The 24,440-nt window shown below is 44.1% G+C and overlaps 3 protein-coding genes across 5 annotated transcripts in view; 1 reads left to right on the top strand and 2 right to left on the bottom strand.

The window, feature by feature from the left end:
• Positions 1-10,796: 10,796 nt before the first annotated feature.
• On the bottom strand, positions 10,797-12,637 carry LOC308639985 (40-kDa huntingtin-associated protein). Its single transcript, XM_081278416.1, has one exon. It carries the CDS (start codon positions 12,352-12,354, stop codon positions 11,203-11,205), a length of 1,152 nt encoding a protein of 383 aa, XP_081134542.1. The 5' UTR covers positions 12,355-12,637; the 3' UTR covers positions 10,797-11,202.
• Positions 12,638-13,603: 966 nt separating this feature from the next.
• H2AB2 (H2A.B variant histone 2) lies at positions 13,604-15,246 on the bottom strand. The gene has a single exon (XM_081277669.1). The coding sequence runs from the start codon at positions 14,411-14,413 to the stop codon at positions 13,898-13,900; it is 516 nt and encodes a 171-aa protein (XP_081133795.1). The 5' UTR covers positions 14,414-15,246; the 3' UTR covers positions 13,604-13,897.
• Positions 15,247-18,119: 2,873 nt separating this feature from the next.
• The window catches only part of CLIC2 (chloride intracellular channel 2), a 67,899-nt gene continuing 61,578 nt past the window's right edge, over positions 18,120-24,440 (top strand). For 2 of the 3 annotated variants that reach the window (XM_081278429.1, XM_081278426.1), the window contains exons 1-2: positions 18,120-18,257; positions 20,529-20,604. The gene's annotated coding sequence lies outside the window, so the exon portion shown is untranslated. Of the gene's footprint in view, positions 18,275-20,528; positions 20,605-24,440 lie in introns of all 3 variants that reach the window. The other variant, XM_081278428.1, reaches the window with a different exon arrangement.

The raw sequence follows: 24,440 nt of genomic DNA, 5'->3' as shown, positions 1-24,440 counted from the left end.
TTTAGTTTTTGGTGAACACAACATATTTATCTTATTTTTATGTGGTGCTGATGATCAAACCCAGTGCCCTGCACATGCCAGGTGAGAGCTCTACCACTGAGCCACATCCCCAGCCCCAAGCTCTGGGTTTTTATCCTTTCCCAGTAACCCTGAGTCCTGAAGGGAAAGGCAAACAAATGAACTCTGGGCTCTAAATTTTTATCCCACTAACAATAAATTTCAAGATTTTACAACTGTTTCCCTGAGTTAGAATAAATTTTGAGCTTTTACAGCTGTTTTCCTGAGTTAGATTTTTAACCTGCACAACTACTTTTCTGACTGTATAGGGGATGTTGGGGAGTTAAATTAGATAACACTTGCAATAAAGCTTAGTATAGTAGGTTTTCTACATCTTTAGTCAGGATTGGATCAGAAATTCAAAAAGGGTAGATTTTGAAGGTATAGGGTTGGGGAAATGAAAGAATATCAGTAAATTCACTTGGAGGGAAGAGGGGGCAAGAACAAAAGAGAATTTCAAGAAATCATGCAGTTTTCATGGTTTGGATGTGAGGTTTCCCCCAAAACCTCATGTGTGAAGCAATACAAGGTTTAAAGGAGAAAGATTGGGTTATGAGAGTCTTAACCTAATCTGTACATTAATCCCCTGAAGGAATTAATAAGTGACCGCTGAAGACAGGAAAGGTATGGCTGAAGGAGGCAGGTCATTGGGGCTATGCCTTTGGGGTATATATTTTGTATCTGGTGAACAGAGCTTTCTGCTTCCTGGTACCATGTTCTGGGCTGCTATCTTTCTCTATACTCTTCTGCCATGATGTTCTTCCTAACTTCAGGCCCATAACAATGGAGTTGGCCATCAATCAACTGAGACCTCTGAAACTGTGAGCCCCAAATAAAGTTGTCTTCCTCTGAAATTGTTCTTGTCAGGTCTTTTGGTTGCAACAGTGAAAACGCTTCCCTATTATTGAAAGTGCTTAAGCAGAGCTAGAAATCCTTTGGGAATTATATGTAATTTTGATCCATTATCTATTATTCCCTAGAACTATACAACTCATGAATGTGATGGAGAACAACTGAGAGTCCCCTGCCCACAAAACATTATCATCATATCTGCTTTTTATAGTTACAGATACCCCATTGAAAACTTTTGCCTAACTTCAGTGAAATTGGTAGGACCAGTGAAAATGCCACTTGTGTGTCAGCCACAGCTAGACAGGTAAGATGCAAATTTCATGAGAGTAAGCGTCCAAGTAGTTTTATATTACAGGGAAGTTTTTCTAATTTTATCTGAGAAAGAAAATGATTGGATAAGAAATTACCAGAGAAAGGTGAGTAAAATGGGCTGGGGTTATGGCTCAGTGGTAGAGCGCTCACCTAGCACACACGAGGCCCTGGGTTTAATCCTCAGCACCACATAAAATAAATAAATAAAGTTATTGTGTCCAACTATAACTAAAAAATAAATATTTTATAAAAAGGTGAGTAAAATGGAAAAGAAAGAAAGTCGTATATGGCTTTACTACATCATTTAGGTTAGAAGAACTTTGATTTTAGTTACATAATCTTAATTTAGCCAATTTCTTTCCTCTCTTATAATCATAGCTAACATTTCTTGATCATTTACTATGTGTGAGGCATGCTGCTTGGCACAGTGCTTGCATCTTTTCTTTAATCTACATAACAACCCTGTGAAGCAGGTACTGCTTTTTTACCACTTAATAGATGAGCAAACTGATATAAGGTGAACTGATTCTCTTGAAGTTATACAGCTAAGTAGCAGGGCCCATTGGTGACTTACATGGGACCTGGACTAAGGGATTTTTTAGTTGGGAAGTCCATAAGAGTTCAGCCTCTAATATAAGCTAAAATATATGTGGAATAAATTGTAAACATTACAATAAATTGTAAACATTTTCCTTAGGGACTACTTTATAGGCAGATTCCTGACTGACCTATCATTTAATCTTATTCATTTAAAAAGGCTACTCTACCCATATTTACTTTCTTAGTAATAATTTAGTCATATTTCTGATACCACCAACTCCACAGAGGTTATTAAAAGATCTCCATGTTGTTAAATTTGATGGATACTTTGATGTCCTTACCTGACCTGAGACAGTCTACCATGCTACTTTTTATTTTATTTCCTTTTATGTGGTGCTGAGGGTCAAATCCAGTGTCTCACACATGCTAGGCAAGCTTCACCAATGAGCTACAACCCCAGTCTCCATGCTACTTTTTTAAACATTCAGTTTTCTTGGTTTCCATGATGCCATTATCTCTTGGTTTTCTTGTTCCATTCAGCTCTTCCTCTCTCATTTCAACTAGCCACAAGTATTACCTGGTCATGGTTCTTACCATTTACAGAACCAGACAACTCAGTTTCTCCATATGTTAAAAGCTTTCATTTTTGTAGTGATTGAATTAAAAAATAGTCTTGCCTAACTTTTGCCAGGAATTAGTATCTCTATTTAATATACAGAGAAATAAAATTTTATGAATATAATTTGTCAACAGTTACAGAGCAAGGAAGTGACAGAGTTGCAATTCAAGGCCTTAGTTTTTACATCTAATCCATCACTGTACAGTCAGCCCTCCGTATCTATGGATTCAACCAACTAAAGATCAAAAATATTCTAAAAATCATGTCTAAACTGAACATGTACAGACTTTCATCTTGTCCTGATTCCTTAAACTATACAGGATAACAACTACTTATATAGCATTTACGTTGTATTAAATATTATAAATGATCTACAGATGGCTTAAAGTACATGGGACGATGTGCATAGGTTATATGCAAATACTGAAATAGTTTATATAAGGGATTTGAGCATCCATCAATTTTGCTATCCCTGGGTGGGCAGTTCTGGAACCAATACTCCCAGTTACTGAGAGATGACTACATATTCATTCTTTTTTCATATTTCAGTGAATAGAACTTCTAGGTGTCAGGGTAAAAAGAAAGATTCTACTGGAAGATAAAATAATTGTAAAATTCACTGGTGAAAATGATAACACATTGATGTGCAAATTTTCATTCAGTAATTTCTCTTTTTTCCTTCATCACAAGAAAGTTCTAGGTGTATGTCAGGACCAACGCTGATGTCAGATAACTGTGAATCATCAGATATTCAGACAAGATCTATGTCCTGGGACATAGAAGTAACCAGGCAAGTTTCACAGAGGTATTTAAAATTACAAAAGAGTTTAACAAAAAGGATATTAGCCCTACATAGTTTGTGGACTCATTTCTAGGTACTATGTGTGAGTTTCATGTTTGATAATTTAAAAATCACTACATAATATCTTAAGCTGTATAACCTACATACACAAAATACCTCTTGGTTACAGAGGCTCACTTTTATTCTATAATTAAAGAAAGATCTTAAATCTATCTGACAGTTACTTTCACTTTAATGCCTCTCTTATTATAGAACGTTTTTTGTATTCCAAATTTGGATTATAATCTTTCTGAAAGTTAATGCCTGCAAGTTCATTGGACTCTGAAATACAGTTTTCCTCCTCTTAAGGAGACTTTAATGATCGGTCCTTCTAGATAGCTTAAATATATGAATGTTGGAGTATAGTGTTGAATTTAAAAGGGAAAAGTATCAACCATCTTTCCTAGAGAACTACCAAATAAAGACAGTGTCTGAGAAGGCCATGCTATGACTTTCTGCAAGTAATGGAAAATTTATGAAAGGAAAACAGAAATGTGATGTATAAATAGTTTTTTAAGTATGTTGGAAATGGGACATATGTAAGACCTGCAACAGACTTTTTAAAATGATTCATCCAATATTAATTATGCATTGAGCTTTCAATAATGGACTAATATAGTCCAGATCACTGTGATACTCAGTATATGAGCAACATTATGAGACTAACATTGTCTCAGTATATAATGATATATGCATTCTCAACTAGTTGAAAATTATATTATGGACAAGTGTATAATCAGTCAGCTAGCTAATGGCCAAAGAAATTTTTGGGTTTTTTTACCATATTTTTTTATTTGTTTTAATTAGTTACACATGACAGTACAATGACCTTGACATATCATGTATTTGAATCAGATGGGATATAATTTCTCATTTCTCTGAGTGTACAGTTTGCAGAATCATATTGGTCATGCAGTCTCATACATGTGTTTTGTATAACCATGAGGGTTTCCTTCGACCATCCATGCAATTTCCCTTCTCCCTCCCTTTCTTTCCCACCCCTCTTCCCTATGTAGAGATAATATTCTTCCCCTGCGCTTCCTCCCTACCCCATTTTGAGTTACCCCCTTATATCAAAGAAGACATTCAGCATTTGTTTTTTTGGGGGGGGGATTGGCTAGCTTCACTTAGCATAATCTGCTCTCATGCCATCCATTTCCCTGCAAATGCCATGATCTTATTATTTTTTAGTGCTGAGTAATACTCCATTGTATATATATGCCACATTTTTTTTATCCATTCATCCATTGAAGGGCATCTAGGTTGGCTCCACAGTCTAGCTATTGTGAATTGTGCTGCTATAAACATTGACAAAGAAATGTTTTTGAAAGTCACATCTGATATGTATTTCTGGACTATTTCTCAGGGACTGTGGTTAGAGAATATTTTGTGAATGTGCAAACTCTGCCTAGTCCATTTATCCTAAAGTATGTTCCACAAAAAAAGTAACATTCCTAAGTATTTCACTGGAAAACCCAGTTATATTGACATATTCTCAGTTAATGCAACATACTAACAATGTCATAGTGTTATTGCTGCAACATTATCTGTGAATTACAGAGTCTTTATGGAATTTTTAGTGTCATAATTTCTGTGGCCTACATTTTCTTATTTTCAGTGATGCTGTCCTGTTATTACTGTAGCACTGGATTTGCTCTTGCCTCCTGGTATATAATGCTCTGAAGAACATGAATTTCTTAATCACTTAGGTAACAAAGCTTTGAGTATTCTTTATTGATTGCCTCAACCTCAGGGTAGATAAAGGGGATATCTTCATAAATATTTTTCTTAATACGCAGTGTTTTGTAGTTTTACCTCTATCTCAGTGGTTCATACCCAGTGGTGACTTTATCCCCAACTCCAAGATGTTTGGTGATATCTGGAATCATGTTTGATTGTTACCACTAGAGGTCAGGGAATGCTATTGATCTCTAAGAAGTAGAGGCTAGGAATGCTACTATAAACACTCTATGATGTACATGATAGCCCCCTGCAACTAAGAAATATCTGACCCCAAAGTCAATAGTCCTGAGGTTGAAAGAATATGCTTTAGTGATAGAACATAGAAGAACCTATTAAGATGTGTCTTGCCTGGCTAGCTCATCTACATTTCAATTCCTATTTCCATAATGAACAAAAGGAATTTAGTACTAAAACTCAAATATTCCCTTGTCATCAGTATTTTTTAACTTCTTATTATTTTAGTTTTTTGTTCATCAGTATTTTTTAAGTTACTTGATGGTACTAATATCTATTTACATATTTATAGCTATATATTTTGTATATTTACTGAGAATTCAACACAATACATTGTAAATTCTATATTGAGAGCAAAAAAGGAAATGGTATAATTGGACTAAGCCCTCCCCTAGCCAAGGAGTTGTCATGCTAGCCAAGTCAGGCCAATCCAGTAGATATTTCTTACATTATATTTGCATCTCAAGAAAAGTAATAAGTACATTGTCAGTAGTTACATGTATTCACTCCAATGATTGCAGCCTAGATAGACTGTTTTATGACAAGATCTTCTTCTTAGTTTTGTTTCCTTGAGACTTCAAAGTATTTTGCATCAGTTTCCTTTTTTATGTCTATGAAGTCTACATTGTAGAAATATCTATTTTTATTTGGCTGCCCATTCCACCTCCTTTTTCTTTTCCCAACTCTCAAATTATTTTTGTTTGTTCAAATTATTCAATAGAGTATGCCTGTGCTGTACAAAGAGTTTTGAGGCAATATCCCAAAAAAGAGAAAATTATATATTGCTGGCAGATTCAGCTACATTTGGTAAACTTTGTTTTCCAGGGATGAAGAAGTAGTTGCAAGTTACTTTTTATATGTGGTAAAAAAAAAACAAAACAAAACAGGGTGCCCCCATCATTCAATAATAAATCACTATAAAATAAGTTATAATATTATGAATTCTGTTTTACAATAAAACAACAATAATAACTAAAATCTATATTGCATTTTCAGCTTATGATATTTCGACATCCATGTTTCTCACTTTGTCATTATAGTAATCTTATGAAGTAGGTATTAATATTTTCCCATTTTTATAGAAAACCAAACAGAGTCAGAAAGAATGAAGCTACTCAAGGTTATAGAGCTAGTTCATAGTTTGATTCCATACCTGTGAGATTACCAAGAGGAAATGTAAGGCATGTGTATATGTAAGCATGGATCTCAGGGTTAGGTCGGGGCTGGAGGTATTACCAGCATTATTAGTTGGGTGCATACAGTCTTAAGTGTACATATGAGAAGACATCTTTAGCTGATGGAGCAGAAAGGGAGTTTATTAAAAGGAAAATAAGGGGCTACAAGGTGGCAGAATGGAACTAGGCAGAAAATTTTGACTCTTCTGTAGACTGGATTCAAAGCAATGAGAGAATATCTGGTCAGAGAGGTGGGTGTTAAATAGAATACACTAAAACACAATATCTGATAGTCAGGAACTCGGTGGGGACTCATAAATTGTTGTTGCTGGAACAAAAAATAGGAAAGAAATCATTAACCCCAAACCTTGACCAGAGTGGGTCAGGGGAGTGACAGGAAAGGGAAAAATAAGGGGTGAAAAACTAACAAGCTTACTTCAGAAACTAGAAAAAGAAAGCCAGACTGAGTTAATACAGTGAAGGAGCTGCAAAGCCACTTAGTGAGGGAGAAGTGCACAGCTTATCTGAAATTGTTGGTAGAAAACTGGCAGGCAGTCATTTTGTAGGGACCATATCCAAGCCTGCCTCCTCAAAATTAATTAAATTTATAGTTTCATCCCTTCTAGAAATAGCAGCAAATACTATCATAGGCAATCCCTTTGAAATAGGCTATCCCAGTAATCTGTGTAGAGAGATTGCTATTAGTTCAAGGTGGCTAAATACCCCTCCCACCACTGCTGACAAGAAGAATAAGGTAGAGCGGAACAGAGAACAAGTCACTCTTAGGGAGTATAGCACCTGGAGAGCAGCAAGTGCCTTAGGTGTTGGCCATAGCTGCACAAGCTACAGAAGGTGGCAGAACCCATCCAGGTCCCAGTAGTGCCACATGTACCACAGATGCTAGCTACCACTGAGTATACCCAAGGAGTCCCCAGTAGCTGAAAGAAGCTGCCTACACCCCAGCAGTGCCATATGTACCACAGAGGCAACAGCAAACTTACATCCAATAGACACTGTCCACTGCCTAGCACACCTAGACACAGGATCACTCTCAGCAAAAGTTGTGTGAATCCTAGTAGACAACAGAAGCAGCCCATGTCCATCAGCACTGCACATGCCACAAGGAATCCACAAAAGACAACTACCACCACCAACTGTGCCTAGATGCAGGCACACCAAATCACATGTCCCAGCCAAGAACAACTGTCCCACACCTCCCACAGGTCACCAGCATCATTATCACTGGACCGTCATACCTCTACTGTCGGCCACCACACCTCACACACCCTGAAATCTATATGGATTACGTCAAGACTGTTTTGACAACTCCAGGTACATGAAGCATTTCTATAGGGAGAAACCTGGCCATTAAGCCTCAGACAATTAACGATTGTTTCTTCCAACCATACAGAAAGCTATTAGGTGCCTAGAAACGCCAAAGAAAGGACAGAGCCTCCTACATTTGTGTTATAGGTGGGCTGGTGAGGTTGCTACCAAGAGAAATGTAGAGGTAAAGCCATGGAGGTGTGGGTATGTATTAACCATCCCAAAACCTGATGAAACCCAAATATGGAATAATGTGAAACTTTCTAATGTTTATTTCACATATACTATCTTCTGTACTGATATGATAGATTCCCCCTATAATTTGTCATTACAGTCCTTAATCTAGTTTTATTTATTTTACTTTTAATTTTTTAAAGCATTGGTTGGATTTATTCTGTTTTCCTTTCTCATGTTCATATGCTGTCTTCTTTTGCCTCTTTTTCTTCTTGCATTATCTGATCCTATCTCTGTCTCCCAATTTTATTTTTATTTTTCATGCCCTATATAGCATAGTAGTAACTTTTTTTCTTTAATACCTAATTTCTCAGCCTATTCTACAGCATTATCCCCATTTTCACTTTTGGATTTCTGGAGTCATAGAAGTCATTTTCAATAGGTTTTCCAAATTTTATTAGAATATAGCTTTGGTCTAAAGTAGTCACAGTTATTAGTGATTATTATTTCCTCTGAAAACAGAGCTAGGGACTGAATCATGATCATGTTGACACATAGCTACATGCCCAGTCCAGGGAACATAGTAAAGAGAAAGCAGCTTATTAAAAAGTCCCTCACATAACCATAGAGAGAAAATCACCACACAGATGTGTCAGGAGCTGTCCATGGGTTGTATGTGGATCACCATACATGGAAGCCTAGTAGATAGAGACATCTGGTGTCTTGGAATGACCAGTGGACATTTTCTCTGGTCAATTGCCCAGGGACAATGTGAATTTCTATCCCACTCTGCCATGGACCACACAGCACCTGAGTGACCTACCAAGATGTACATCAACCTGCTAACTGCAAGACATCACAAAGCAAGAGTTTGCCCTCCGTATCTATGGATTCAACCAACTGAAGATCAAAAATATTTAAAAAATCATGTCTCTACATTTAAAACTATTTTTCTGACTCTGTGTCTTATGTCTTCACTAATTATTTCTGACTTATCTTCTCCCATGGCTTATACCATCTTGGGCAGGAAAGGCAAGGTGCTAGCCACCTCGCAATAATCAACAAAGTAATTGTGGTGGCAGACATGGAAGTTATACACAAGCTCAACAAAACCCATGTATCATAGGCTGATGTGACTATTCTTAACACACATTTGCCTAACTTGCCAACAGTAGAGGCTAACACCTCTTACTTTACTTATTCACATATTTCACTCAGCATGATGTTCTCCTTTTCAATTCATTTACCAGCAAATACCATAATTCAATCCTTCTTTATGACTGACTAAGACTCCACTGGGCATATGTACCTCATTTTCTTAATCCATTTGTCTATTGATTGTCATCTGGGCTAGTTCCATAATTTGGTATTGTGAATTGTACTGCTTTTATAGCAGTACAATTTTTATAGCAGTATTATAGTGTGCTGATTTTAGTTCTTTTGGATAAATACTAAGGTGTGGGATAGCTGGGTCATATGGTGGTTCCATTCCTAGTTTTTCGAGGAATCTCCATACTGCTTTCAAGTGGTTGTACTAATTTGCAGTCCCACCAACAATGTATGAGTATACCTTTCCCCCCACATTCTCACCAGCATTTATTATTATTTTTATTATTTGTATTCCTGATAATTGCCATTCTGACTGGAGTGAGATGAATTCTCAGTGTAGTTTTGTTTTGCATTTCCCAGATATTGAACATTTTTTCATGTATTTGTTGCTCAATTGTATTTCTTGTTTTGAGAAGTATCTGTTCTTTCAGCACCATTATTTGATTTTTTTCCCTGTACTGGGGATTGAACTCAGGGGCACTCAACCACTGAGCCACATCCCCAGGAGACAGGGTCTCACCGAGTTGCTTAGGGCCTTGCAGTTGCTGAGGCTGGCTTTGAACTCACAATTCTCCTGACTCAGCCTCCCAAGCCACTGGGATGACAGGTGTGCACCACCACACCCGGCCAGCACCATTATTTGCAACAGGATACTTTATCCTTCACAATGGCACATGATATTGCTTCTGAACATGCATGTTAATTGGCTTTTTATTACTGACACAATACCTGATAAAAGTCAACTCACAATTCTCCTGTCTCAGCCTAAGACAGCAAGGAATTTACTAATTGCACCATATTCCCCATCAATAATTAGCAGCTGGCTTCACAGAATGGTGGAGTGACTTGTTGAAGGCTTGATTAGGATAACAACTTGGAGAAAAGATGGGTAGATATGCTGTGCTACAGGATATAATTTAAACTAATGGCTAATGTTACACTATCTCCCTACAGTAAGGATGCATGATTCCAAGAACCAAAACAAATGACTGGCCCTTCTCACCATTTCATCTAATAAATTGGAAGCATTTTTTTGCTACTTGCTTCCTGTATATTGGGTTTAATAGGTTTAGTGGTTCTAGCCCCCAGAGAATGCTTCTCCAGGGAATGCAATCATAGTTCTGGTGAATCAGACTTATGCCACTGAACCCAAAGATAGAAAGGGGCTCCTGGTGCTGGTCAGGAAGATCATAATTACCAAGGGGAAATTTGGTTACTGTTTACAAAGGGAGCAAGCAGGACAACTCTTTGGAAACTAGAAGATCCATTATTAAACCTCTGATACTCTCTTTTCCAACAGTTCTGGAGAATGGAAACTTGTAGCAACTCAACAGGATCACCAAGAATTTGATTACAAACATAGGTCTCATGCCCAGATACACAGGGAGATTATCACAACCGTTTTCTTCTTCACCTCTTTACCTGATACTTTACATAAAAAGCACCAGGGCTACTGTTTTAGGTGTAGAGCAGGTTTATCTCCAAATTGCAATATTCCCATAGTGCTGGAAACACAAATATTTCATTTCTTTCATAAATGATTATTGATGAAATAAACCACTACTGTGAAAAGAAAATCACTGAGAAACAGGCATCTGTTTTACCAAGTTTCTTGAAGCATTATTTACAATTGCCATGAAATTGAATCAACTAACTATGCATCAACTGATGATTGGATAAACTGCAGTGTGTATATATATATATATATATATATATATATATATATATACACATATATATATACACATACATACACACACACACAATGAAATACCGTCCATCCTTTAAAAAATGAAACTGTCATTTGTGGCAATATGGGTGAATCTTGGGGACATTACGTTAAGTGAAATAACCTAGGCAAAGAAAGACAAACACCATAGTGGCAATATGAGTAACAGGAGATGCAGAACCTGGATCAAAGCCTTTTATTTCCCCCTAAATGCAAAGGTGGATGAATGAGGTTGACTACCAGGCAAAAAGGTCTTTGGTTAAAGCGATTATCAGACCCCCTGTCCTGAGGGGAAGATGGTTTCTTGCAGAACGAGGTGAAGGAGGTGGTTCTGCTCAGCAGTCAACAGAGGCCACATCTCCACCTGCAGTGACTTGACGGCTTCTATGTCCTTTTCGTGGGTAGCCATGACCAAGGATTGCAGCAGCAGAAAGAGCTCCTCAGGAAGCTGGCCGCTGCTCTCCTGCCCGTGGCTGTCAAAAGCTTCCCAGGAGTACTTCTCCAGAGTCTGGGCGTGCTCGGGCAGAAGCTTGGCCGGAGGTGGCTGTAGGAGCAGCAGCAGCAGCACACGGGACACCTCGCAGCGCACCAGCACCTCCGAGAAGGCGCCCAGGGCGACAGGAGAGGGCAAGGCAGAGCCAGGGTTTGGGGGGAGCGGTGCGGCGGGCACCAAGGGGGTCGCGCCAGGTCCGGGTTGGGGCCCCGGCGGCTGGGGCTGAGACTGCGCCGGGGCCAGCAGGGTCTGCGGTGGTGGAGGCTGGAGCTGCTGCACGGGATGGCTGCCATGCTCCTGCGCTAGGAGCTGCATGCGCGTGAACACCGCCAGGGCGCCATTGTAGTCGCGCGCCAGGAGCTGGCAGGAGGCGGCGTCGCCCAGCGCCTGCAGAGCGGCCAAGGGCAGAAGGGGCAGCTGCAGCTGGGCGGCGCGCTGGAAGTGGCCGGCGGCGGCGGCGGGCTGGCCCAAGTCGCGCAAGGCGGCGGCCAGCTCCAGACACAGGGCGGCGGCGGCGGCCGGCTGCCCCAGCTCCAGGTGCAGGCGCACAGCGGCGCCCAAGGCGCTGGCAGCCGCCTGCAGCGGCTCGCCATAGGCGGCGGGGCAGACCAGGCGCTGACGAGCGTCGCACTCCTGCCGCAGAAAGAGGCGTGCGGCCTCCGTGAGGGCCAGCGCCTCCCCAGGCCCATGGAAGAGCGCCTGCTGGCACCGCGCCACTGCCAGCTGGCACCAGGCTGCGTAAGGCAAGCACTCCTGGGCGCGCAGTTCGCGGCCCAACTGACCGAACTGCTCGCCGGCTTCCGCAACGTTCGGCTTCCGCAGGAACCGCTTCTTCAGCTTGTTCGACACCAGCCGGTACCGGGCCAGGAAGTCCCCGGCTTCGGGACCAGGGACGACGCCACCGCCGAGGCCGGACGTGGAAGCCGCCATGTTGCCAGGCCCGGGAACTTGCGGACACGCCTACGTGGGCAAAGGTCCCGGCCACGCCGCCGGCGGGCCGCGACGTGCCGTGCGTCACGCTGCAGCGGCCTGCAGCGGCCTACCGCGACCGCGCGCCTCGAAGCACACGTCTGGCTGCGGCGCCCCCGCAGTCCCCCGTCGCCCTGGTGATGTGCAAAGGTGAGAGGCAGGGCCTGGCTGGGAGGCGCGTATGCCAATCAGGGACGCGGGCGGGTCCGGGGCTGGTTTCAGTAACCGACGCGACCGGGAGAGGCGTGAAGCCAGCTGCCTTTGCGAAGCGCGGGCCAGGAGGCGGGGCTTGGCCTGGCGCCGGGTTCCTACGCAAATCGAGGGTCCCGGGCAGGCGTGGCCTGGCCATCCGGGGAGCTGCTCCCGCAAATCGAGGGCGAGGGGGCGGGGCCTGTCCTCCCGTAGCCCCCCCCCCAGGCAAATGCCGAGTCCCCGGTCCGGGCATATGCAAATAGTGGCGGCGGGGCGGGGCGGGGCCGGCCGGCTGCCCGCGATGTACTTACACCAATGACGGATTATGGGGCGGTCCAGACGAGGGCCTCTGCACCAAGGCGGGGTCCCTGGGCTTGTGGGGCCTCTGCAGGCGCCAGCTGTTGCTAGGTTGCAGCTAGTGGCCCTCGGTTGCTAAGGGCGCCTAGCAGCTTCTCCATCTGAACGTGACCAAAGCTCAATCCATGACCCTGCTTGACCCGAGTTCCCTGTTTGTTTTTTTTCCTCCCTGGATGCTCCCCCCTCACGTCTCCATCTTGCCGTCGAAGCTCCTTGCCCCGTGGGCGCCCAGCCCCGCCACTGTGGCCACCTGTCCACCCCACTGCGGCCGGTCGCCTTCAGACATGGGTCCTGTCACGACCCACGGCCCTAGTGTCGTGGCCACCCCCTTTCTGGCGACTTGGGTGGGTGGGCAGGCAGGCAGTCAGGCAGTCAGGCAGGCAGGCAGGCAAGCAGGCAGGCCCTGAGTCATTCAGGGCCATGGGGAAGCATCTTCTGTACCTCGACGCCCACCCCACAATGCCCACGCTGGCCTGCCCTTGCCACCCAGGGTCACCCCCTGCACTGCCCCTCCCACCCCCAGGAAGAAGGCCTCCGCTGCTGCCGCCTGTTCCTCCTCCTCCTCCTCCTCCTCCTTCTTCTTCTTCTTTCTCTCTCTCTCTCTCTCTCTCTCTCTCTCTCCCCCCCCTTCCTCCCTCCCCCTCTCTCTCCTCTTCCTCCCTTTACTCCTCCTGCCATCCCAGGTACCTAACACCACAGGCCTGAAGCCCACCCCGCAGCACTCCCAGCGCCTGGCCTGGCTGTCTCCCCAACTCCAGAGGCCTGGAGACCCCCCCCCCCCCCAAACACAAAGTGACTGAGGCAGGCGGAGGGTTTCTTGAAACGCTTTAATGAAAGGGCTGGCTGAAGGCACAAGCCCGGCCGGGCAAGGCTGGCCCGAGAGCGAGGGGGCCTGGGGCCTGGTGGACAGGTGGGCCGGTGTTTGGGTGAGGGCCCCCCGAGCCAGCAACAGCAGCTAGCGCTGGGGCTGGGCGACCTGGGAGATGGTCGTAGTCCCGAAGAGACCGCTGAGCAGTGCATTGTTGTGGACGGCCATGTCCAGGAGCTCTGGGGTGATGCGCCTCCTGGCGCTGTGGTGGGCCTCGTTGCCCGCCAGCTCCAGCACCTTGGCCGTCAGGCACTCGAGGGTGGCGGCAAGGAACACGGACGCAGACCAACTCAGGCGCTGGGCATAGCGGCCCTCCCGCAGACGGCGCTCCACCTGGCTCACGGAGAAGGTCAGCTCGGCTCGGGCGGTGCGGGAGCGGGCCTGCCTCCGGGGACGGGATGACCCCGACGACGACCCTCCTCCTCCTCCTCCTGTTGCTGCTGCTCCTGCTCCTCCTCCTCCTGCTGTTGCTGCTGCTCCTCCTCCTCCTCCTCCTCCTGTTGCTGCTGCTCCTGCTCCTCCTCCTCCTGTTACTCCTCCTCCTCCTCCTCCTCCTCCTCCTCCTCCTCCTCCTCCTCCTCCACGGCTCCTCTGCCTTGGCATGCTGGGCTCAGCTCAGGTGGACTGGGCTCCCTCTGCTCAGCTCTGCTCAGCTCTGCTCTGCTCAGCTTGACTCGGCTGGACTGGGCTCCCTCTGCTCAGCTCAGCTGGACTGGGCTTTGCCTGGCTCGATGTGATGCCGGTTAGGACGCCAACGGTGGGTGCTCAGTGGGTGCGGCAGGTAGTCTGGGTCCAGTGCTCCAGGGCCCCGTATCCTAGCGACCCTCGGCTGCCCCCTCATTGGTCGGCGATGACGCGCTCTGGTGATGTCAGCACTCCCCGGCTGGTCCGCAGTGTGTGGGCCTGGGCCTGGGCCTGGGCCTGGGCCTAGGCCTAGACGGGGCGGCCAGATGGCCTCCAGGCCTCCTGGCCTCCTAGCCTCCTCACTGGCCAGGGCCCTCCCATCTTGGCACAGGAGCTCTCACTTTCTGCTGGAGGGGAGCAGTCTAGGGAAGAAGAGGAGGACTGGGGGGTGCGAGTCAGAGGCGTCAAGTATGTCCCATCACAGTGCTGTACCACCGCCAGGACCATCTACTTCCAAGAAACTTACACCGCCCCCCAGAAACACCCGGTACCCCTTAAGCTGTCTTCCCCTCCCCCCACCCCCCCTTGCTCTTGCGTGTGCACACCTGCGCGCGCGTGCGCGCGCACACACACACACACACACATTGCTCCTGAGGGCCCCTGGCAGCCACTAACGTGCTTTCTTACCATAGAGAATTGCCTATGCTGGACGGAAACTATACGTGCAATCAGAGTTAAATGTGTGACCTTTCGTGTCTGACTGCATTCGCTTAGCATGAGGGTTCATCCACGTTGCAGCACGAATCAGCACTTTGTACCTTTTCACACCTGAATAATACTCCATTGTATGCATACACCACATTTTGTGTATCCACTCATCAGTTGATGGACAGGTGATGACGTACACCTTTTGGCAATTGTGAATAGTACTTCCATGAGCATTCCTGTTTGGGTTTTTGTTTGAACACCTGTTTAGAATTCTTTGGTGTCTATATCTAGGAGTGGGATTCCTGGGCCATATGGTAATTCAATGCTGAACTTATTGACTAACTGCCAAACTGATTTCCACAGCAGCATTCCCAACATCAGTGTGTCAGCATCCTAATTTCTGAACATCCTCTATTTGAAAACTTGCTGTTTTCTCTTTGCTTTGTTTTCTGTATAATAACCATCCAAGCGGGTGTGAAGTGCTTCTTCATGGTCCTTTTGATTTGCATTTCCCAAATGGCTAATGATGTTGCGCATTTTTCCCTGAGTTTCTTGGCCCTTTGTGCATTTGCTTTGTAGGAATGTCCATTTAAGCTCTTTGCCGATTTTTAGAAATTGGGTTGAATGCCATTTTGCTATAGAGTTCTTTGTGTATTGTGGAAACCCGACCCTTTTCAGATATGTTATGTGATTTGTAAATATTTTCCCCATTCTGCAGGTTGTCCTTTCACTCTCTACATAAGAGTCCTTTGGTGTCCAAAAGATTTCCATTTGGATGAAGTCCAATTTGCAAAAAGAAAATGCTTTTGTGGTTGTGCTTTTGGTGTCATGGTGAAGGAACTGTTGCCTAATCCAAGGTTCACAGAGATTTACATCTATGGTTTTTTGTTTTGTTTTGTTTTGTTTTTCCCCTAAGAGTTTAAAAGAGATGGGCCAGGGTTGTGGCTCAGTGGCAGAGTGCTTGCCTTGCCCGTGTAGGGCACTGGGTTCGGTCCTCAGCACCACATAAAAATGAATAAACAAAGATATTTTAAAAAGCACCATTCTTATCAAGGATGGGAACTGAGGCCAAGGGTATTCTGTACAAATAAATCCTGTTGAACTAACTCAAGAGAGAGAGAGTTTAAAAAAGTTTTAGTCCTTACATTTAGATCTGTGATCCATCCATTTTGAGTTAGTATTTTATATGGTGTGACACAGGGGTCCATGTTCATTCTTTTTCACGTGTCTGTACAATCATCCCAGAATCATTTGTTGAAGGGATTATTTTTTTCCCACTACGTGTGCCTGTCACCCTTACTTAAAATCAACTATACATAAATATGTGGGTTTGTTTCTGACTTTTAAGTTCTATAACATGAACATATATGTCTATTATGATGCTAATACCACGATTTTTGTATTACTGTAACTCTCTGGTAAGTTTTGAAGTTGAGAAGTGTGAGTGCTCCGAATTTGTTCTTCTGTTTTGAGCATGTTTGAGGCATCCAGGTCCTCAGTATTTCCACATGAATTTTAGGATCAGCTTGTCAGTTTTTTACAAAGAAGGCAGGTTGGATTCCACCAGGCTTCACCCTGAATCTGTATATTGCCTTGGAGATTATGGCCACCTTATCAACACTAAGTGTCCCAGCCCATCACCATGGAATACTTTACATTTATCTAGGTCTTCTTAATAACTTTCAGCAATGTCTTATAGTTTTCAGAGTACACGTCTTACACGTGTTTGTTAAATTTATTCCTCAGAATTTTATTCTTTCTGATGCTATCATAAAAGGAATTCTTTTCTTTTTTTTTTAGAGGGGGGGGGGAGGAGAGAGAATTTTAATATTTATTTATTTTTAGTTTTCAGCGGACACAACATCTTTGTTTGCATGTGGTGCTGAGGATCGAACCCGGGCCGCACGCATGCCAGGCGAGCATGCTACCGCTTGAGCCTCATCCCCAGCCCAGGAATTATTTTCTTAACCTCCTTTTCAGTTTGTTAGCTGCCAGTGTATAGAAATGCAACTGATTTTTGCATGTTGATCTTGGATCCTGTAACTTTGCTGAGCCCACTTATTGGATATTCAAATAGGGTTCAGTTTAGTCCCTTCCCCAACACACATTTTGGTGGATGCTTTAGTGTTTCTATATATCTGGGTTTTTCATAGATGCACTGTACCAGGATGAGGAAGTTTCCTTGTACTTCTACTTTATTGAATTTATTTTTGTGAAAGTGCATTGGATTTTTGTCAGATGATCCTTTTTCTGTGTGATTAAGATGATGGTTGAACCCCTCCCCGCCTCCCCCCCCCCCCGTTCTGTTAATATGCCATCCTACATAAATCGATTTTTTTATATGTTGAGCCAACCTTATATTTGTGGGTTAGATGGTACTTGGTCATGATGTATAATAAATAGTCAATGAACATTTTGTTGAAAGAATAGGAGTGAATCAGGTAAGCTACTTGGAGACAAAGTGTGTGTGTGAAGGAATTTGTAGCATGATGAGAAGCCAAGGCATTTGGCGGGATTGGGGGGAGCAGCAATTAGTTCCTTAAGGCTGGAGAGTAAGTGCTGGTGGGCCAGTGGCGGTTGATGTAGCTGGAGAAGAGGTTGATAGGAGCCAGGTCATGGAGGCTCTGTTTTGCCATGCTCAGGTCTTGGAATGTCCTATAGGTTATAGTGAACCAACTAATCTAATCTTGGTAGTGACATGAACTGATTTGCTTCTAGAAAGATCATTGTGGTAGCTGTGTGCAGAACAGAGCAAAGAGGATTGAGATTGAAGTTGCTGTAGTATCCCAGTCAGGAAATAATATATATCTCAACTAGGATGATGGCATTGGTAGATAAGACCAGGGGACAGATTCAGTTTTTTAAAGAAAAGTTTAGGTACTAAAATGCACATAATAGGTACTTTACTACATATTTCTCATAATGGTGAACCTAGCTGGAGACATGATGATTCATTTCTCATTCCTTCAACAGATATGCACTGAGTACCTGCTGTATGCCTGGGACTGTGTTAGGAATTGAGGAAATTCCAATGAGCAAATATGGATCACATTCCTTCTTACAGACTAGCAGAAGATATAGACATGGAACTTGACAATTACAACACTATACTGCGGTGAGTGCTATGTGAAGGTAAGTTCAAATGCTGTGGGAACACATGGAAGGAGTACCTCATACAGACTTGTGGGGTTGGGAAATGTTCCTGGAGAAATTAAAGAATGAGTAGAAATTAGCCTAGAAGAAAAGTAGGGCATGGGTTGGCAGGGAAAGGGGTTGGGGGGGGTGGAGGAGGAGGAGGAGGAGGAGGAGGAGGAGGCAGTGGCGGCCACGGCGGCTGCACCCGGCAGCTGCAGCGCGGCGGTGGCATTGGCGGTGGCTGCCGTGGCTGAAGCTCTGGAATGACTGCCTGAGGGTAGAGTGTGGTGATTGTGGACTTTGGAGCCATTATTGGAGATAAGGGGTGAAGGAGAACTTGCAGGTATTGGTTGGAAGGTGAGTATGGTTTGGAATATATGAAATTGGAGACACCTGTGGGATAACCAGGTGGAGATGAAGGAGTGAGATCAGGACTGGAAATATAGATTTGGGAGTCATCAGGGTAGTTCTTGAGGCCATGGATGCAGTTCAGATCATGTAGGGAGTGTTAAAGGACACATAAGGGAATCAAGGACAACTTCCTTTAAGGGACAGGCAAAAGAAGAAACTAGTTGGAAGGAGACTGGAGGAGTGTCTTCACAGGAAAAGAGGAGAGAGTGAGATCAAGAGTGAGAATGAGAGACAGATCTGGGAGAGAATTGAACCAGAAGGAGAAGGGAGCAAATGTTCAGAAGGAGAACTGAGCAAGAAGTGACAAACTCAGGAACATTTGCTGAGTTTGTGAATGACAAACATTAAGACATAGTCACTGTGAGTCACTGTGTAAGGGCTGCTAGGGGCCTTGGGCAAGAGCAATTTTGGCGGAGGGATTGGGGGTAAAAAAATGATCTGGATTTGTACTAGGAGCTCATGGGGAATTCTTAGACATATTCCTCCCAGTATTGACCAGCATGGCACATTGCCTGTGGTAGAGGAGATTGAAGAACACATCATGCCCAGCTAAGGCTTTCTGCTCAGACACATCCACGACCAAAAATATCATCTTCTCTCCAAGTTCTGTCGTCTTCTAATATTCCCTGTTTAAGCACGTTGTGCCCAGTTTTTCACATCAGTAACCCAAGAGTCACTTTGACATCTTCCTCTCCTTCAACCCCTCTCTCACAGTTAAGCAGGCACCAAGTCCCTTCGACTCAACCTGCAAAATGCCTCTCAAATCTACCCATTTCTTGATATTGCTGCTGAAGAGATCTCACCTCTTGGGCTCCTTCCCCTGAGCTTGAGCATCTATCTTGTCTGGAGGAAATTCTCCTTCCCTTTGTATTTCATTTTTTGTTTTTTTTTTTTCATTTTTTATATATATATTTTTAGTTGTTAGTGGTGCTTTATTTTATTTATTTTTATGTGGTGCTGAAAATCAAACCCAGTGCCTCACACATGCTAGGCAAGTGCTCTACCACTAAGCTACAGCTCCAGCCCCCTTCCCTTCGTATTTCTATAGAGGGCCATGTAAAGCTTTAGATTCTGTTCAGACTCCAGGTTTTAAGAGTTCAACACAGAAAGAATTTCAGGTCATTTGTTTCCCTCCAGAATGAAATTCTAATCTTGAGGGAGGTGGGAAGGACAGGCGAATGCATTATTGCAAACCTTCTCCAGTGATTCTGAGGTACAGCTCTGGTTAAGAGCCCCTGCCCAACACCCTGAGATATTTGAGTGTAAGGACCATGCCCTTCAACTTTGTATTCATTAAATACAACCAATGCCTGATATACAGTCCGTGCTCAGTAAATGGTCAAGTGAACCAGTGGATACAAGAGCTGAAGAATGATAGGGTCCAAAGAAATGGATGGAGGATAGCTTAGGAGTAAGTATGGTCCCTTCATTTTTTTCAGTTGCCTTAGTGTTGAAATGGAAGGAGGCTCCCAGATATTCATGGGATGTCACTTTTGGCAACAATGGACCATCAGTTATCTGGGTTTTCTAGGTGTTTTGTAGCAAGGAGGGATTTCAGACTATGTAGTCTGCAATATTTCCAGAAATAGAAATCATTCCTTTTTCCTCTAATGACCCACACAACACCTGGGAATTCCCATAAAATTCCCATAAGAGGAGTATGGTGAAGGAAAACCACTTTCCCTATGTATACTTTGTATGGAACTGCCAGTGAAGCAGTAGATATGGGCAGAAGACACCACTCTCCTGGTGTCTCCTGAGATCTCTGCTCTGACTGGTTTTCATCTGTCGTCTTCTGCCAGTTTTGTTGGGACTCACCTTCCATTTTCTCTCCACACAGGCTTGTTGAAAATGTAGGAGCCAATGTTCCCAACCGTCCCTGCTCCAAACTCTGATGCATACGCACCTGTGTACAGGTGAGCATGTGCACACACGCACACACACACACACACACACACACACGAAGCACACACTCCTGGGTTCTTGAGGAACTTTCAACAGGAACTTATATTGTGAAAACTTTCATTACTTTAAAAAAAAATTAGTTGTAGATGGTCACAATACATTTACTTTGTTTATTTAGTTTTTTTATGTGGTGCTGGGATGGAACCCAGTGCCTCACGTGTGCTAGGCAAGCATTCTACCACTGAGCCACAACCTCAGCCCATTACTTTTTAAAAAGATGTCTGAAATACAACATTTTGGACACATGGAGGTACTCCAGCCCCCAGTTTCCTATCCATCTCTTGGAAAGGAGTGAGCAGTCTAGGACGTGCAGGGACACACAAAAGAACATTATCTTCTGCCATTGCATTAGGCCTAAACATACTTACAAAGCAAAACAGGCAGCTGTGGTGAGGAAGAAAAAGCCCTGGACCAAGAGTTCAAAGGCCCAGGTTAAAGTACTGCCTCTGCCACTTGTTCTCTGGAGTCTGTTTCCTCACCTGTAAAGCCAGAGGAATGGTATTACTTCATATTACTTCATATAAACTCAGCTGCAAAACACTGGTTTAGGTACCCTTGTTCTGAGTTATCACAGACCCCTTGTGCTTACCTGCTATTGACACTGACTGTTAATATGCCTGCCTCCCATGGCAGAAGGAGATCTGCTTGAAGGCAGAAATTGTATGTCTCTCCCCTACTGTGCCCTGCCTTCAGTACTCAGCAGAGTGGTCAGTGAATTTTGATTGTGCAAACGAAGAACAACTGGAAACTTGTCCATTTTTGTCTTTCCTGTTAAGCTGATATGTTTCTAAAAGAATAGCTACTGCTTTATGGTCCTCATAGGTGGGCTACCAGATAGGGCAAATCTACTTTCATTCTGTGTGAATTTGATGTATGGACGATCCAAATGATCAGGAGTTGAGTCACTCACCATGTTACCTTACAACTACATTTGTCTTTTGTGTGTGTGCGTGTGTGTGTGTGTGTGTGTGTGTGTGTGTGTGTGTGGTACTGGGGATTAGAACCCAGGGCTTTGTGGTGCATGCAAAGCAAGCACTCTACCAGCTGAGCTATATCCCCAGCCCTAACAACTACATTCAAAAGCCTGTTAAAATTCTCATAGGAGAATATTTCAGTAGGCTCGCCCCCGCACCCTGGTTATTCAGTTGCCAAAGTGTCCCCAGCACATTGCATTTCCTCAATAATAACCCTTTACATGTGTGTACCACTGCTTTAAAGATTTGTTAAAAGGTCCGTTTTCATGTTCACTGACTCATAGACTCTTAATAACACCATGAAATAGGCAGGGAAGGTATTCTTAGTACCAGTTGACAGATGAAGAAACAAAGGTTCAGACATTACTTGTGTTGCCACGTACCATACCTAGGGCAATTTTGTGGCAGAGCTGGGCCTAGAATGTAAGCAGGTTTCTAATACCAGTCTGGTGTTCTTTATACCACTCATTAGTTCAACACTGTTGCATTTTGTGATGTTGCCTCAATGACATTTTTGCATCTCACCCTATTCCTGCTTCTCAACTGCACCATCCAGTATTTGCCATGGCATTCTCTGTGCTCAACCAGGGCCTCTCCCTCTTTTCCAAACACATCCTCTTGCGATTTCCTGTCTCTGGATCTTTGCATGTGTTTCCACATCTTGGAGGACACCCTAACCCCAATATCACTGCAAGTTGAGAGAAACCCAAGGAATCCTCTTAATTTCACCTCAAAGGCCACCTAGCCTATGATACCTTTGCAGATTAGCCCTGCTGGATGAGATCTCCCTACCCTTGAACTCACAGAGCAATCTGTCTTGTTTTGAAGGGATTTCCATACCTGTTTAATTCCCTGTAGTCTCTCACATCCCTTGTCTGTGTCCCCACAGCCCCTATTACTCAGTTTTCAAAGCACTTATCTCCCAATGTTGTGAGTCTGCTTGTGCCCTATGACTGTAACCTCCATGAGGCCTGGAACTTTGATTCTTCTTGGTATCTCCAGCACTGTGCACAGTGCTTGGAACACAGTAGTTGCTCCAAAAAAAAAAAAAAAAAAAAAGAAAGAAATATATCGTGTGAATGAGTGGATGGATGAATGAATACTACTTAGCACGACGCCATGGATATTCAAGTTGCAAAATAATAATGGATTAAACTCAGTTTTCAACCAAATCTCACTATTTTCATCCTATCCTAGTGGGGGATAAAGGTTCTTTGTCTTGTCTCAGGCTGTCTCTTCTACTCCCGCTCTGGATTCTAGTGCACCCTGCCTCCCCAGCTACCTCATTCACTCATTCAATGACCTCCTCTCGCCAGGGTATCTACTCGCTTCCTCTTCTCTGTCTGACTCCCTTCCTTGCAGTAACTAACATGCTCTGGTCTAAAAGTAAGTGCCCTCAACTGGATGGGTGTCTTCCTTCGCCTGTCCCTCACATTATAAACCATGCATCTCATGATAGAGTAACCTGGCTGGACCTTTTACTGGGTAATCTTCAGTGTCACTGTCCTTAGATATTTTCTATTGGGTTGGTCAGATGGCCCACAGAAGACTCTTTCAGATGCCAGATTTTAGGGGTAGAGTCAGGGAAGAAGACTGGAGGTTCACAGCTTTCAGGATGCATGCATCCACTTAAGCCCCCTGTTTTCAATATGAGAACCCAGCCCTCAACCAGGTTTAGGAATTTCTAGTCCAGAGGCTCTTTCCTTTACACTCTCCGGAGAACGGCACTCCAGATTTCTCTCTGGGAAGGGAGAGGCCAGCCCCTCACTGGCTTTGGCTGCTAGAGGGGATTTGGGAATGAATTTATGTCTTAAACCAGTTTACAGAAACACTCATTATTTTGGTGCCTAGCCACCTTCACCTCCACTTCCAAAGTTACCTGTGGCAGTTTTTGAAGATCCTTGGGGGCAGGTGATGATACACGTTGGCTTTTGGCTTTTCCCACTAAGGTCTCAGGATTCCTACTTTGTGGTCTTCTTGGATCTGCTACGTCAACTGCTAGTCATCCACGTGCTTTTCAGCATTCCAACTTTAGTTGCTGCTTCCTTTCCTGTTCTCCCCATCATATCCTCCAAATCCTGTTCCTCTAATCCTTTCAAAAATCATTTTATAGTAGTTTCAGTGGGGGTTCTGAGAGTCAATGAAGCCTCTCAAATGAAGAGGGTTCTGAGAGGCAATTAAGCTATATGTAGAACTATGGGTCCCACATATACATCACCATGGACATGGGTGTCCACCTGCCTATTTCATTCATTTTCCACACCTGTTTCCCAAGCCACTCTTCCTAAAACTCTGCAGACCTAATTTGTCTCATCAGGCTCTCTGACCATTCTTCTGTTTCATCTCTGAATCCCCAGATCACCCAAGCCCCCAAACAACTTCCTATCCATAAACCCTCAGGCCTTAAAGGTCAGATACCTTGTCAGTAGACCTGCACTTCATGACCCCTAGCATTTTCCTGCACCTTTCCAGTTCTGAGTCTCCTAACTTTGCTGCTTCTAAGAAGGCTGTTGATTTCATAGGCTAGCCCCAATCTCTCCTCTTTTCCCAAGTAATGATATTGGCAACAGTGATAAACGGCTAGTGTGTACTGACTGTAAATTATGTGCTGCTCACTCTGGTGGATGCTTTCTACCCAAGATCTCAGTTCATTCTGCATCACGGCTTTTAATTTTTTTGTACCCATCCCCTTTTTAGGTAGTTGACATTGCATATGAAGAAACAGTGCCTCAGGGAAGGAAAGCTGATTTCCCAAAATTCGTCAGGCTAATAAGATGGAATTTAAGCCCAGGTCATTCTGAAGTCTGTGTTCT

The sequence above is a fragment of the Spermophilus citellus genome (genome assembly GCF_964194105.1).
Source record: "Spermophilus citellus genome assembly, chromosome: X".
Classification (NCBI taxonomy): domain Eukaryota; kingdom Metazoa; phylum Chordata; class Mammalia; order Rodentia; family Sciuridae; genus Spermophilus; species Spermophilus citellus.
This window is presented reverse-complemented; position numbering and strand designations above follow the sequence as displayed.